The sequence below is a fragment of the Panthera pardus genome, unplaced genomic scaffold (assembly GCF_024362965.1).
Source record: "Panthera pardus isolate Hobbes unplaced genomic scaffold, ASM2436296v1 HiC_scaffold_20, whole genome shotgun sequence".
In the NCBI taxonomy this organism is placed as follows: Eukaryota; Metazoa; Chordata; class Mammalia; order Carnivora; family Felidae; genus Panthera; species Panthera pardus.
In genome coordinates, this window is record NW_026526766.1 from 24,378,784 (window position 1) to 24,393,164 (window position 14,381).

Here is a 14,381-nt window from a genome sequence, read left to right on the forward strand (position 1 = left end):
ATTTGTCATTAGATTGACATTACCCAGTAGTCAAACGTCAATCTTTAAAACATTTTTACCAAACATTATACATTTCCAGTTGGTTGTTCAGGTTTACTTAGCATGGGAACAAAGCTCTTAAGCAGCAAATTCTTTACAAATTACAAGTTTTTTTTTTCTTCTAAGTACTGAAATACATCCGACTTTAAAGATATTTATATTTTTAAACTGTGTGTAGCCTAAGGAAAATATTGCATGACATTGAAGAACCAAAGTCAAAGAATCATTAAATATGAAAATAAGTTTACTGAAAAATTGTCTAAACACGTTTACATACATAAACAAAAATATCAAAACTTATAGCCAAGGGATAAAAGCTAGGCATCAGCAATTTTTTTGGACATGCTATTCACTCTTATTATCCTGCATATCATTCTATATGGAGCCTCCTGATAACTGTCCTGCTATTTCTTCTTGGATGCCTGACCCAATTCTATTCCAGTTACACCCCAACGCACTGACCTCTCTGGACTTCACATGTCCACTGCTGCCCTTGTTTTCACCTCATACATCTTTACTGCCAGCTCCCTGCAACAGCCATGGCTCCCAGCAGCCATGGGCATTAGCCTGCCACAGAACAACTTAGTTGTCCTTCTTGCATTGATCCAGAGTTTGTTTGCTCCTGAGACATAGGGGAGGGAAGGAAGAAGAATGGGAAGGGATAAAAAGAAGGAGGGATGGGGGGGAAGGGAACAAGAGAGGGAGGATGGGGGGAGGTGGGGAAAGAGGGTTAAGCAATAAATGTATTAGTGGCTAGTTTGCCATCCGTGTTTGGTTTCTTCCTTCTTCCACTTAAAAGGTCTGCCCAGAATAATTTCTTCATATTTGAAAAAGGAAAGAATCCCCTGAATAATGATAAATGACATAATATGCACTAAACTGATTTCTGATGAGAAACTGATTTATCGCCTACATTTCAGAGCCGTGGGAAAGTTGACATGGAGGGATAAATGGATTTCAGGGCAGGCAATGAATTTCTGAAATGCATTTCAGAAGCCCTCCTCCGAGCCATAAATAAAAGCAGGTTGCCTACAGCCTGGCACAGATGACCAGGACAAAACACCATGCCATCTAGGATCTAGTCAACACCCTCTTCACAATGCCCAAAGTAGATGACCAGATGTTCTAGAAAGACGTTTCCCAAGGCAACTTCCCTCTGTTTCCCCCCACCAAAAAAAAAAAAAAAAAAGGCAGTTCAGAACATCATGAGGGCTTGAAAACAATTACTAAGGGGGAAAATTATTGTATGGAGTTTGAGGAGTATAAAAGAATAATACAATCTTCAATAAAGTTACTGGCAAGATTCTAGTTTCAAAATACACCTGTTTTCCTTATCCCCCCAAGACTGCACCTCCCATCCTGAACCACCTACTAGCAACCTCCACAATCCAAAGGAACCAGGTACCTGGTGATTATGTTGAACAGATACTTAGTCATATAATTCCAACGTTCCTGTTCAAATATGAAATATGAAGGTAAGGTGATAGTGACTTCAAGGAAGGCAAAGGCCAGAAAATAAGAGAAGTTACACAGCACCCACTAAGAGAGAGAAGCCCCCACCCACACATGTCCATTTCCCTCCATCCATTTCTTCCCTGGCAGGAGAAACTTTGTTAAGAGACAGGACCTCTCTTTGGACATTTCGTAGCAAAAGTGAAACCACAGATTGACACTTACATTTCATTTGCTTGGAGATGGACTTGTTAGGTTCAAGCCAGTGCTAGGAAGAAAAAAGCAGAGATCATGGGTCAAACGGCTGAACCATACACATGACACATACTTAATAACTAAAAGAAATTTAATACAGATAGTCTTTTTCCAAAGTACAGTCTTGGTTCCCATAGATATTCCTCAAGGTTCTGCCTTCTGAAGATCAATACAAACAATTCTGCAAGAAGAATACAACAGGCAAGGGTATAAATTACAGAGAATTAGTACTTTCTGAGTAGTGTATGAGTCACACAGTTGCTAAGAGAGAAGAACAAGGGAGAGAACATGCACTTCAATGGGATATTCTCACGGCTCCAGTGGACTCCTAGGTGATACAGTTCCATTGCTCTGGGCAAGTCACAGATGGCTGAAGACTTTGACATCCATGACCTCAAAGAGTCACAGTCCAAGACAGTTTCAGCACCCTGCTCCCCTGCCTGGTAGCCTCTGTTCAGGTGAACAGTGGGCCAAGCCAGCATTAGCCCCGTCACAGAGGCAATTCTCCCTTTATAGTAGGGAGGAACAGAGGACTTTAAATATCTAACTTCAAAGGCCTGAGATCATCCAGAAGAAAAACCAACTGTACCACAAAACAAAGATGCCCAAAGACTTGGGTAGCTCAGAATGGTGTTAGTGACAGGCATTCAAAGCCGATACCATGCTGGGCCCAGTGGCTGGCTCATTCCACACCACGTGTGGAGGTCACTTCAACATGCTAAGAGCCAGGCGACTTTTGAGATCACTAACCAGGGTGTCCCTGAAGCCACTTGGGAAATGTCAGGAAGCGTCACTCTGTACACCTGCGGTTTATAAAGACACTATGAGGAGTGCCACTGGTATCCACCAGGAGATCAGAGAGCCCACACTCACCGGGCATCCCCCACGCTCAATACTAGAGACAAAAGAGGATGCTCACCATGAGTTGAGGCTTACACCCCATTTGTGCCATCCAGCAAGCCTCAAAGTTCTGTATTGTCCCTACCCTTTGATATCCATGCGCAACCATGAAGTTTAATAAGCACTAGCATTGGTTGAGGGCTTCCTAAATGTCAGGTGTTACTCTAAGCAATTCCATGGGTCATCATTACCACCCCATTTACAGATGCGAAATCAGGGAGCTCAGAATATTAAACAACTAGCCTAAGGTCACCCAGAGAACAAATGGTGAGGCAGTGCGCAGCGGGATTCCAGAGCACAGGCCCTTAACCTTGGCCATTCTGCCTCCCAACAGATCAGTTTGCTCTAAAACATATTAGTCTCCTCAACAAACATCACTTCTTTCCCCAGGAGCTGAAAAATTGAGCAGTCAAATCAATAGTTTCCAATCCAGGGTGTCAGAGCTCTGCAACCTTCAAAAACAAGACTGGGGGTCTTTTAACTATGTCAGCATCGTGAAGAGAAAGGCACAGAAAACCGTGCCTTTACCTCTGACGTATCGCACAAACTGAAAGAGCAAGTTTCTTTGCTTCTGATCAAAATTCTATCAGTTCATCTTGAGAACGCTGTTTATCTCCTTTTTTCATTTTTTTAAACTGTGGTAAAATACACATCAAATTCACCATCCTAACTATTTTCAAGGGTACAGTTCAGGGGTATTAAATACATTCATAATGGTGGAAAACCACCACCACCCACCTCTAGAGCGCTTTCATCTTGTAGAACTGAAACTCTAGTCCTAGGAAACAGTCAGTCCCCAGTCCCCTCTCTCCAGGCCCCTGGAAACCACCATTCTACTTTTGGTTATGTGTTTCTTTTTCTTATTTTCTTAATTTTTTTAATGTTTATTTTTGAGAGAAAGAGAGAGACAGACAGAGAGAGAGAGAGAGAGAGAAACAGCATGGGTTGGGGAAGGGCAGAGAGAGTGGGAGGCACAGAACCCGAAGCAGGCTCCAGGCTCTGAGCTGTCAGCACAGAACCCGATGCGGGACTCAAAACCACGAACCGTGAGATCGTGACCTGAGCCGAAGTTGGACGATCGACCTACTGAGCCACCCAGGCGCCCCTTGGTTACCTGTTTCTAATCAGAAGTGACGCTTGGCATTTACACAGTTATAAATGAACAGTGGGAAATATATTGATCGCACAAAGTTATACAGCTAGTAAGTGGCCCGAAGTGTTTTACCTCTCTCTCAGTTTCCACAACTATAATACGGGAATAGCAATAGTACCTACCTTGTAGTGTTGTTGTAAGGATTTTAGAAGTTAATAAAAAGTGAATAAACATAAGACATTTACACAGTGCTTGGCAGGTGAAAAATATCAATAAATGCTTGTTTGCGGATCCTGAGGATACTTAAGTACAGTTTAATTGGTAGACCACATCCCATGGAGGAAAATAATAAAAGGGGCTTCTGACGATTAAATTATTTTCTAGAGATAAATAGGGTAATTTAGAACTAAGGCAAGAAAACAAATACCTATGGAGATCAATACCTACTGCTATTGTTTCACAGAGGAGAATCACCGGTCACAAAGACTGAAGTACACTTTCTGAATTCTCCTTGCTTGGCATCCTGTGAACTCCTTAGCTCTTCTCTGCCAAACTTCAACCTGCCGCTCTTCTTCCTCTCTGCCTCCAGGGAGGACAGGTACATTTCACTTTTTGTGCCCATACTAGTTAGTCAGTGGCAATCTCCCAGGGCTGCGAAGAGGGTTTCAAGGCTCAGTGAGAATGAGTGCCATGATGGATTGGCTATCTCTGCCATGGAGGGGTAGGGAATATTTAAGGTACATCTGCAAGGTATTTGCCATCCGTGCCCCGAAATAAATTTACTCGAAATGAACTGGCCTCCTCATTGTCCTACAAAATACACCCTGAAGTTTCTGATGGGTTCTGACCTTCCTTCTCCTCTTGGCCTATTCACACCCCATGCTTGCCTCTCAAACCTTGTGTATCTTGTTTTTTTTTTAATGTTTGCTTTTGAGAGAGAGAGAGACAGAGAGAGAGAGAGAGAATGAGTGGGGGAGGGCAGAGACAGAGGGAGACACAGAATCCAAAGAAGGCTCCAGGCTCTGAGCTGTCAGGGCTCAGACCCATGAGCTGTGAGATCATGACCCAAGCCAAAGGAGGACGCTTAACTGACTGAGCCACCCAGGCACCCCAAACCTTGTGTGTCTTAATTACCTATGTCTACAGTGTGACCACTAAATATTCTTCCAGGACAATGATCCTTATGCAACAGTACAGTCATGGGGTGTAGAGCCCTAAGAAAAATAAGCCAGCAGTAGTCATGTGTCAAGGGATTATAGGAAATCATTTCCTCAGAAAGGGTCAATCTCTAGTATTTCTTAAAATCTAAATATCTGACTGGCCTATGGCCCAGCAATTCCTTTATCCCGCAATTTGTCCATGTGAACATAGAGGAACATAACAAGGATTCTCACTGCATAATTATAATACTACAATTGTAAAGTATTAGAATGTTAATGGCCATCATCAGGAAAATGGTAAGCAAATTGTAATCTGTTCATATTCCGGATTCTGCAGTGTTTTATAGGAGGTAGATCTTTATGGGTTAACATGGTTAGATCTCTAAAGCACGCTGCAAGATGCAAACACTGAATTCAGAACTATGGCCACAGTTCCCAATTCCTACACTGAAACACTCCAGGGAAAAGCAGCCATTCTAGACATCTGTCAGACACCCAGGGTGCCAACTATAAGCTCAAGGAAGTTCCCGGTTCCAACATTAGATCATGCTACATTCCTTTTGATATCATACTTTTTGAAAAGCTGGGTTTTTAGCGATTTCTGTGATAAAAAGCAAGTACCGTGCTAAAATAGGTGTGAGAGAGGCAATGAACGTGGTAATATTGGATCCGATCCCAGAGTCTGAGGAGCCATGGGGCGCCCAACAGGTACACACATCCTGTTAGTAAGTAATTGTGGTTAAGAATGAACTGAAAATACTATTTTCATGTACGTCACATTTTAAATGGCACTAAGTTGTTAGCACATAAATACTAAATTGGTTGGCTCTCGCTCTTATCAGATAGCACTGTCAGATATTCTTTTTACCAAGGGCACCGTGAAATAATTACTAAAATACTGACACAGCCATAAATCAACAATGTTTGAGAACCTCTGAACTATTGGTATCATAGAATTGATGTTGTTTTCCAAGTAAAAACTACACTAAACTACCATATATTTCCAAAGAATACATAATAAGCATCTCTATGTATTTTTAAAGACCTGAAATGATACACACTAAACTGATACCAGTGAGGTTGGGTAACAGGGAAGTAACAGGAATTTAGGGGTGTTGCTCAAAAGAAACCATGACTTCTGTTTTATCTGATGTTTTAACATACTTTTTACATGTATTCATGCATTACATGAATAATTAAAAGTCAATTTTTTAAAAAGGAAGCTAAGCTCTACTCAGAGGTTAAAGGTGGATTCTATGTAATTTAGACTCAAGAAGAACAATTTCATCCACAACAGGCAGATGCCAGGTCCAGCTGAGCCCCCAGCATTGGTCCAGCTCAGGAGCCAGCCTGGGTTCAAATCCCAGCCTGGCCACTTCCTCTGTTTCTTCCCTTACAGCAGCATCATGAGGTTGAAGCAGGTTAATTCATTAAGAAGTTCTGAGAACAGAACTTGGAGCATAGTGAAGGCTCAGGAAACACCGGCTGTTCTCATCTTCTGTGAGTTCACTCAGAGACACTCCCAAGTTGGTGCAACGGCCCCTCTCTGGTGAGCCCACCTCGGCTACTCTCTTCCTCCCACACTCCCTCCCCACCTGCCTCTTGCTCTACGTGAAGGGTAATTCTCCTACCTTTTTTCCTTCTTCCTTTTAGAGTTGGGCAATGAAGCTGAGTCTAGACCACACCAACAACTCCCGCTGTTACTATATGTACAGGTGGATCACACACCTGTGAGAAAGTCACCATGATGCTGTGTGCTTGGTAATTAGAAATAAGGCTCAGAACATTCTATCTTCCTTTCAATTGCCACTTGGGATATATGCTAGTTTTTGTTTTTGTTTTTTAAGTCTGTTTCCTTGCTGAAAACTGAAGTTCCCTAAGAGAGGTAGAAAGAAAAGCCTGCCAGCCAAATCTCTGAATTTGTGGCTAGTTTACAATAGTTGAAAACTTCAGTTCTTGAACTCTCCCTTAGAATAAGAATTCCAAAGACTAAAGAGGCTAAGACCCAACTATTAATTCTACCTAAGGAGCTTAAGAAGTAAGAGCAATCGGAGGATGCGTTCCCTCAGTGTGATCTGAAGGTATCAGGAATTTATCTGCAGAGATAACACCAGCGCTCTGCTCAGATCCCCTCGATGCCATTTTCTCCTTGGTTATATAGCACCCTGACCCTTTTTAGGAAGGCTGCCTTCAGGTTACTGGAATCCAATGCAGGGTGAAGAACGAGCCTCCCCACTCATCTGTTAACTGACAGGTTAAGAAGTGACTGGTATCCAAGGATAAATACCTCTGCTCCTTCACCCCTTGGTCGGGACAACCCTAAGGCATAACCTACCACTCTTCCAGAGCTCCTGTTTGGCTTTCAGCCCAAGTTACATGCCACACGACTTTGCTCAACATCACACACTTGTGGGACCTCCTTCCCTTCCCTGTCCCAATCCCTCCAATCTCCTACAAGTCTTTCTTCCTGGGAACAATGCCTAACAAAACTGGAATTTTTATCTCAGGATCCGCTTCTGGGATCCAGAGGCAACACAGCTTCCCTAACTCCCTGCCCAAAACTGCCCTCCCACCATGGTATTTAAAATTCTTCCTTTGAAGGTTTTATTCCTTTTGCCTCAGGCTGGAACCCCGGTAACCTGTATATCCCCCATGAGAGGTCCCAGTTTGACAAAGGTTTCAGTCTCGACAATCCAGCCTGACCACATTTGAAGCCACCTCTTAGAACAAATTTATTTTGATTGATAGCAGCTTGATGCAAAGAAAAGTCAAAGGAAGCCTCACAAAAGGGGTGAAAAGCAGAGTGCTGAATAACCCTTCTCTGTCCCCATTCCCTTCTCTGTGGTCTTGGAAGGGGGACAAATTCCAGGAACCCTAAGATTCCTTCAGTTCTCACATTCCATATTCTATGAACCTGAAGGATGAGAATATTGCCAATAAATGTTATCTCTTTAATTTTGCAAGGCCCAGCTGCACTTATCCCTAAGAGATCATTTTTCTCTACCCCATCATAGAAGTGGTGCATTTCTTTTATACTTTCCAATTTTGGCTTCTTTAGGAGAAGTTGGGGGGCGGGGAGGGAAGGTGGGTGTGAGGTGGTGATTTGTGACTAAGTAGATTGATTTTTAATTTGGTAGCTGCTAAGCCAGGGGGAAAAAAAACAGAACTCCCAAAGGTAAACAATATAACACACTTGGTTATCTTCAAATGTTGGGCTTCTGTTGAAATTGATTCACAGAATAAATTACACACCTCTCTGTTATCTTTCTCAAAACCCTTGATGCCCTAAACCAGAATAATCCATAGCCCAGAGAAATGTGTTAAATAACCAATGGGGCTTTAAATAAGAATGAATGAATCTCCCAAACAGGAGATTGTCTTTCCCCTCAGGAGTAACCAGATCCAAAATCTGACCAATTCCCATCACAGCCCTGAAAAGATGGCCTGATTCTCACATCTCACCTGGACAAAGCCCTAGAGTAACTCAGTCTCCCTGCATTATCTAGCCAATTTATGCCATTTCTAGACCCTCTGGCCTCTGCAGGGGGAAAAAGAATGCCATCTGAATGCACTCAACCTCAACAGTGTTCTGGATGGCCCAGTTAGAGCTAGCCCCTAGCTATTTAGCTACCGGTAACCAATGGTTTCCACTCCAGTTTCAGTGAAATCTACAACACAATGCCAACAACAGCAAAAATGTCTATAGACCAGGCACACTCATGAGTTGTTGTCCTTCTGGAAATCAACCTACGCAAGAAAACCTTCACTGCTTCAGTGTAATGTATTTCTTCAACCATAACTGCTCTTGCATTCTGGGTTCTCAGGGATGAGCAAAATAGAAGTAACAGCTGGGAGAAGAAACACCATGGGAAACAGAGGTGGAAACAGCAAGCCTAAGAGAGCACCAGCACCATTTTCTTTTCATAAAGGACTAGACAGCATAAATATTTTAGGTTTTGTGGCCCATATGGTCTGTCAGGACTACTCAACTCTGTCATCAGAACACAAAAGCAGCCATAAACAATACATAAATGAATAGAAATAGCTGTATCCCCATAAAAATTTACTAAACAAATGGGGGCCATCCTGACCCTTGTGTGCCAAGCCCTGCTCTACATCCAAGAAATCCTTAATGTATACGTCAAGGAAAAAACAGTAGTACTCTGAAAATGCAACAGAGGTTGTAAAAATATCAACTGTTTAACATTAACACAAACTGCTGTTTATTTTAAAGTACACTAAGACACCAAAATGCAATTATAGAAGAAACGATGGGGTTCCTTCAAGCAGTGGAATTCGTCACCATGTAACACTTGCTGTCTAGCCGTAGACATTTCACATCGTCATCAAACTGGTCTAAGGTCAAAGATCTTCTAGCTGCCAGAGGCGCTGGGTGGCTCAGTCGGTTGAGTGTCTGACTTCAGCTCAGGTCATGATCTCACACTCCATGAGTTTGAGCCCCGTGTCAGGCTCTGTGCTGACAGCTCAGAGCCTGGAGCCCACTTCAGATTCTGTGTCTCCCCCTCTTTCTGCCCCTCCTCTGCTCATGCTGTCTCTCTCTCTCTCAAAAATAAATTAAAACTTAAAAAAAAAAAAAAGAAAGAAAGAAAAAGGAGAGGGGCACCTGGGTGGCCAGTTGAGTGTCTGACTTCAGCTCAGGCCATAATCTCGTGGGTCATGAGTTTGAGCCCCACTTAGGGCTTGCTGCTGTCAGCGCAGAGCCTGCTACAGATCCTCTGTCTCCCTCTCTTTCTGCCCACCCCCACTCATGCTCTCTCTCTCAAAAAATAAAATTAAAAAAAAAATCTTCTAGCTGCCAAACACACGAAGCTTTCAAACGCTTTAAAGCATGTAGTAAAAGATCTGTTACATGTTGGTAACATGGACTAATGCACTTAAATAACAGCCCTGTGGCATAGGTACCATTAGTGTCCCCGTCTTACAGACAAAGAAATTGAGCATAGGTTAAAGAGGCTGCTTAAAGTCATACAATCAGCAAAAGGCAGAGTCAGGACTTAACCTGGCCTTCCTGGTATAAAAGCTCTTAGATCTTGAGCAATAATGTCTCCCCTACTCCTTCCTTCTTGATGTTTAACACTGGAGCCCATTCTCCTTATATTAAGTCGACCAGCTACCCTTGTTTCCAGAAGGTCTCCCTCTCCTCATTCTATTATTTCTGCTCTAAATGTTCCTGGTTGGTCTCCTCTACTGGCTTCTCCTTCTGGACATCCTTTTTTTTTTTTTTTAATGGATGTTCTTTAGCCTTCAGATTCTCCTCTTATTCTCTAGTCTTTTCCCTCAGCTCTGCAGTCTCTCCTCAGGGTTTTGAGGTAATGAAGACCTCACGTGCTCCAAAATCTCCATCTGTGGCCTAAACCTCTTCATTAAGCTTCAGATCCAGGCTCACAACTATAGACTGAACAACTCTACCTCATCATCTCACAGTATCCCAAACTCAACATGTCCAAAACTTACCACTTCTTCCCCAAACCCTCTTCATACAGTTTATTTCGTAAGTGACTCTACCTGTACTTGGAACTCAAAAGGGCTCTGTAAGAAACTCAAACACCCAGATGGACAGGCTCTGTGGAGAAGCCCAAAACCACATGCAGAGGGAGGGGGCCCTCAAGCCCCACCTTCCAGCCACCCCCATCAAGGTTCCAGGCATATGAATGAAAGGACCTTGGGCCCCCTGCCCTCCAGAATAGTTCAGCCACTAGCTGAATACCACTGACTGAGCCCAGTCAACACCATGTGGAACAGAAGAAACATCTAGTTGAGCCCTGCTCAAATTTCTGAACCCCCAAATCCTGGCATATATAAAATTGTGTTCCTTTAAGCCCCTGAGTGTTTGAAGAGACTTGTTACACAGCAGTGGAAAACTAGAACTCTTACTCCTTGTTGTAGACTGAATGTTTGTCCTCCTCACCCCCACCAAATTCACACATTGAAGCTCTAATCCCCAATGAGATAGTATTTGGAAGCAGTAACTTTGAAGGTAATAAGGTTTAGAAGAAGTCATGAGGGTAGAACCACATGATGGGATTAGTGTCCTTATAAGATTAGGAAGATAGACAAGAACACCTGCATGCTTTCCCCACCCCCCACCCAAGTGTGCACACAGGCAAAAGGCAACACTCTGCAAGCCAGGAAGACAGTTCTCACCGGGAACCAAATCTGTTGGCATCTTGAACTTGGACTTCCCAGCCTCCAGAACTGCGAGAACTAATTGCCGTGCATGAGCAGGTGTTTTCTTCTCGCAGCCCAAGCTAAGGCACTCCTCATTATTCCTCTCCGTGGACAGAACACAATTACAGTTCAACCTTTAAATGACATTTTCTTGAGCATACATGAAGAAATAAACATCTGCTCAAATCGTCATTTCCCAACCTATACTGCTTTTATTTCTCCAAGTTATACATCATAGTTACATTCTAGTCTTCTTCTCAGCTTGACTTAAAAATGTTCTCTAGAGCTATTTGAAACTTCCAAACCTGCTGGTTTGCCGTCAGCTCTGATGTTCTTGCCTTCTGGAAGTCCAGTGAGAGCTTCTCTAATGGAAGGAACTTAAACCTCATCAACCTAATTGATTTGTGCCCTCTTCTGAACCAAGCCCAGGAGGTTCCCACTGCCAAGGAGGAAGACTGAGTCACCTTGGATATCCTCCTGGTTTTTCCCAACTCACATAAGAATAAAATGGCATTTTTCACCACACTTATTCCTGTGTCTGCCAATTGGCCCAGACAAGATAAACAGTTCATGTGCTTGCTCCTCCCTCTACTAAAATTATGACATCCCAGTTACCTAAATGACTTACAGATTGCAACCTGTCTTTATCAGGCATCCTCATCCCTTCCTAGGAGAGGACATCCAGTGTAGACAGTGTCTATTATGAGCAATCATTTTAGTTAAACACCAAGTTCTGCTTTCTGCTGGAGGAATATGACAATTTCCCCAAATCTGTCAAGTTAATACCTTGGGCCACAATTGAAACACTACACAAAATATCCAGTTTTCTTTTTTTTTTTTAATTTTTTTTAACGTTTATTTATTTTTGAGACAGAGAGAGACAGAGCATGAACAGGGGAGGGTCAGAGAGAGGGAGACACAGAATCTGAAACAGGCTCCAGGCTCCGAGCTGTCAGCACAGAGCCCAACGCAGGGCTCGAACTCACGGACTGTGAGATCATGACCTGAGCCGAAGTCGGTCACTCAACCGACTGAGCCACCCAGGCGCCCCAAAATATCCAGTTTTCAAGCTGTTAAGATAACTGCTATGTTTCCTGTAACGTGAATGCTCTAAGTCCTTTCCCATAAAGCCAAGTTATTTGTTCATACCTTCTCCCCAAATAGGCATCCAAATGGTCTTGAGTTTTAATACCCCTGAGACTTTTTTTTTTTTTTTTAATGTTTATTTATTTTTGAGACAGAGAGAGACAGAGCATGAACAGGGGAGGGTCAGAGAGAGAGGGAGACACAGAATCTGAAACAGGCTCCGGGCTCCGAGCTGTCAGCACAGAGCCCAATGCGGGGCTCGAACCCACAGACCGCAAGATCATGACCTGGGCTGAAGTCGGACGCTCAACCGACTGAGCCACCAAGGTGCCCCACCCCTGAGACTTTAAAAACAAAATCGGACAAATTCATGACCAGTGACCTAAAGCAGCAGTACAAACCTTCTCCAGTGCAGGGCTGCCCTAAATCTTAGGTACCACTCTTGATCCTAGTTACAAGCATCTGTGGGACAATTATCCCCAAGAGCAGGAAGCAGCCTTTCAAAGGCAGGAGCAGCTGGTGGGACATAATGCTGTCTGGCTTCCTGGCACCATCCCCAGAGTGAAACCTAAAATCATTGGGATTTTTTTATTCTATTCTAGATCCTCCCCAAAGGTGCCTCTAGAAAAAGCAAACTGCCCTAATGTAGAAAAGGTCTTTTCTAATTATTAATAAAACTCATTGATAGGTTCACTAGTTCTTTCTGGCTACCAACATTAAAAACGCCAGGGCTGTAATTATATCTGCATAAAGAAGGCATGTCTTTCCATTTATGATATCCCAGGTCATCCAATCAGAAAGTATATCCGGTGGCCACATGACCTACAATGCCCAAACACAGAATGGTGGAGGAGATTGTCCCAAAGGTGTCAATTTCTAAAGGGAATTTGTGGTCTTTGAGGATGAATCGGAATGGCCCTGAAGTTAGAAAAGTCAATGATACTGACGCAGGTGGGTTAAGCAGATGCTTAGATATAGGGAAGTTAAAATCAAAAGCACTGGGCCCAATCTGCCTGCAGACCGTAAACCAACACTACAACCTAGTCCTGGAAGGAGTCCTCCTCTGACTGGGCTGGTGGGGGAGGGGGTACTTCCTCAGTTCTAAAACACTGGGGGTGACTTCCCCCTAGCTGGGTTTGGGAAAGGGGAAAAGCCAGAAGGGAAATCTAGGACAATGGACATCCCAAACCATAGCCATAGAAAAACAGAGTTATGAAATCCAACTATTTCAAAACTTCAGCTTTCCAAAGAGAAGTTACCCAAACACCTGAGAAGCAGTGGAAAGAAAGTTACATTGAAGAAAAAAATGCCTGGACTTAAGCCAAGTACTACTTTTTCCTTCTAGAATTATTCCTTCTAAGACTTCTAAACTTCTAAGCCCAGCTTTCTCCATCAGTAAAATGAAAGGAATAATCACGTAACTTTTCCCTAATCTCAGGCAACTAAGATTATAGGAGTTCTTGAGAAGAACAATATGGTGGAAAGTGGAGGGGATTTTTACCGACTTCAATCTACCCCTCCCTACATCAAATTTTTAAAATAATGGAAATTCTGAGCCCTTGTCATTAAAATAGCAAAAGATAGTCATCATTTACTGATTCAGTCCTCATCACTCTCAGAGCATATGGGGCATGAGACATCTTGTCAAACATATGGTGTTCCAAATGTAATAGTGCTAAATATTTAATATTCCACAATGGTTTACTGTAAATCAAGTTGTGAAGAGTTGTAGGCAAACCACCAACTCCCATAGCAAAGGTAAGTTCCACTTCAGCTTTTCTAACTAACTTGATTATCTGTGTTGACCAGCTTTCTATCCAAATAATTCACTGGTTTTTATTTTCTGCTGAGGAAAAAGTACACGACCTGATAAAACCACCAATGCTGGTCAATTAATCTCTGCTTAAAACTCCCATATCAGCAGGTCTTTGTGCCTCTGAGCCCATTTTTCTAATTATCCAAGGCTCATTTTCCCCCTTCTCTCCCCAAAGATCATAATAATGGCCATCCTGCCTTTAAAAGAAGTTTTTGACATATATAGATCTTAGACTTGTTAATCGTGGTTGTATTTCCTCTTACAACCTCATACAAGTGCCTCACTTAGACCCAGCCAAAGAATAATTGTAAAAATCACAATAAAAAATAACACACACCATGTACTCAGTATCTACCATTTGTTAAACATTTGCATGCTTTATCTCTAATTC

At 42.8% G+C, this 14,381-nt stretch overlaps 1 protein-coding gene across 2 annotated transcripts in view; it reads right to left on the bottom strand.

Annotated features, from left to right (window-relative positions):
- FRMD3 (FERM domain containing 3) overlaps positions 1-14,381 on the bottom strand; it is a 310,724-nt gene that overhangs the window by 138,154 nt on the left and 158,189 nt on the right. For both annotated transcript variants that reach the window (XM_019423562.2, XM_019423561.2), the window contains exon 3: positions 1,717-1,759. In XM_019423562.2, the coding sequence (XP_019279107.1) occupies positions 1,717-1,759 (43 nt within the window). The remainder of the gene's footprint in view (positions 1-1,716; positions 1,760-14,381) is intronic.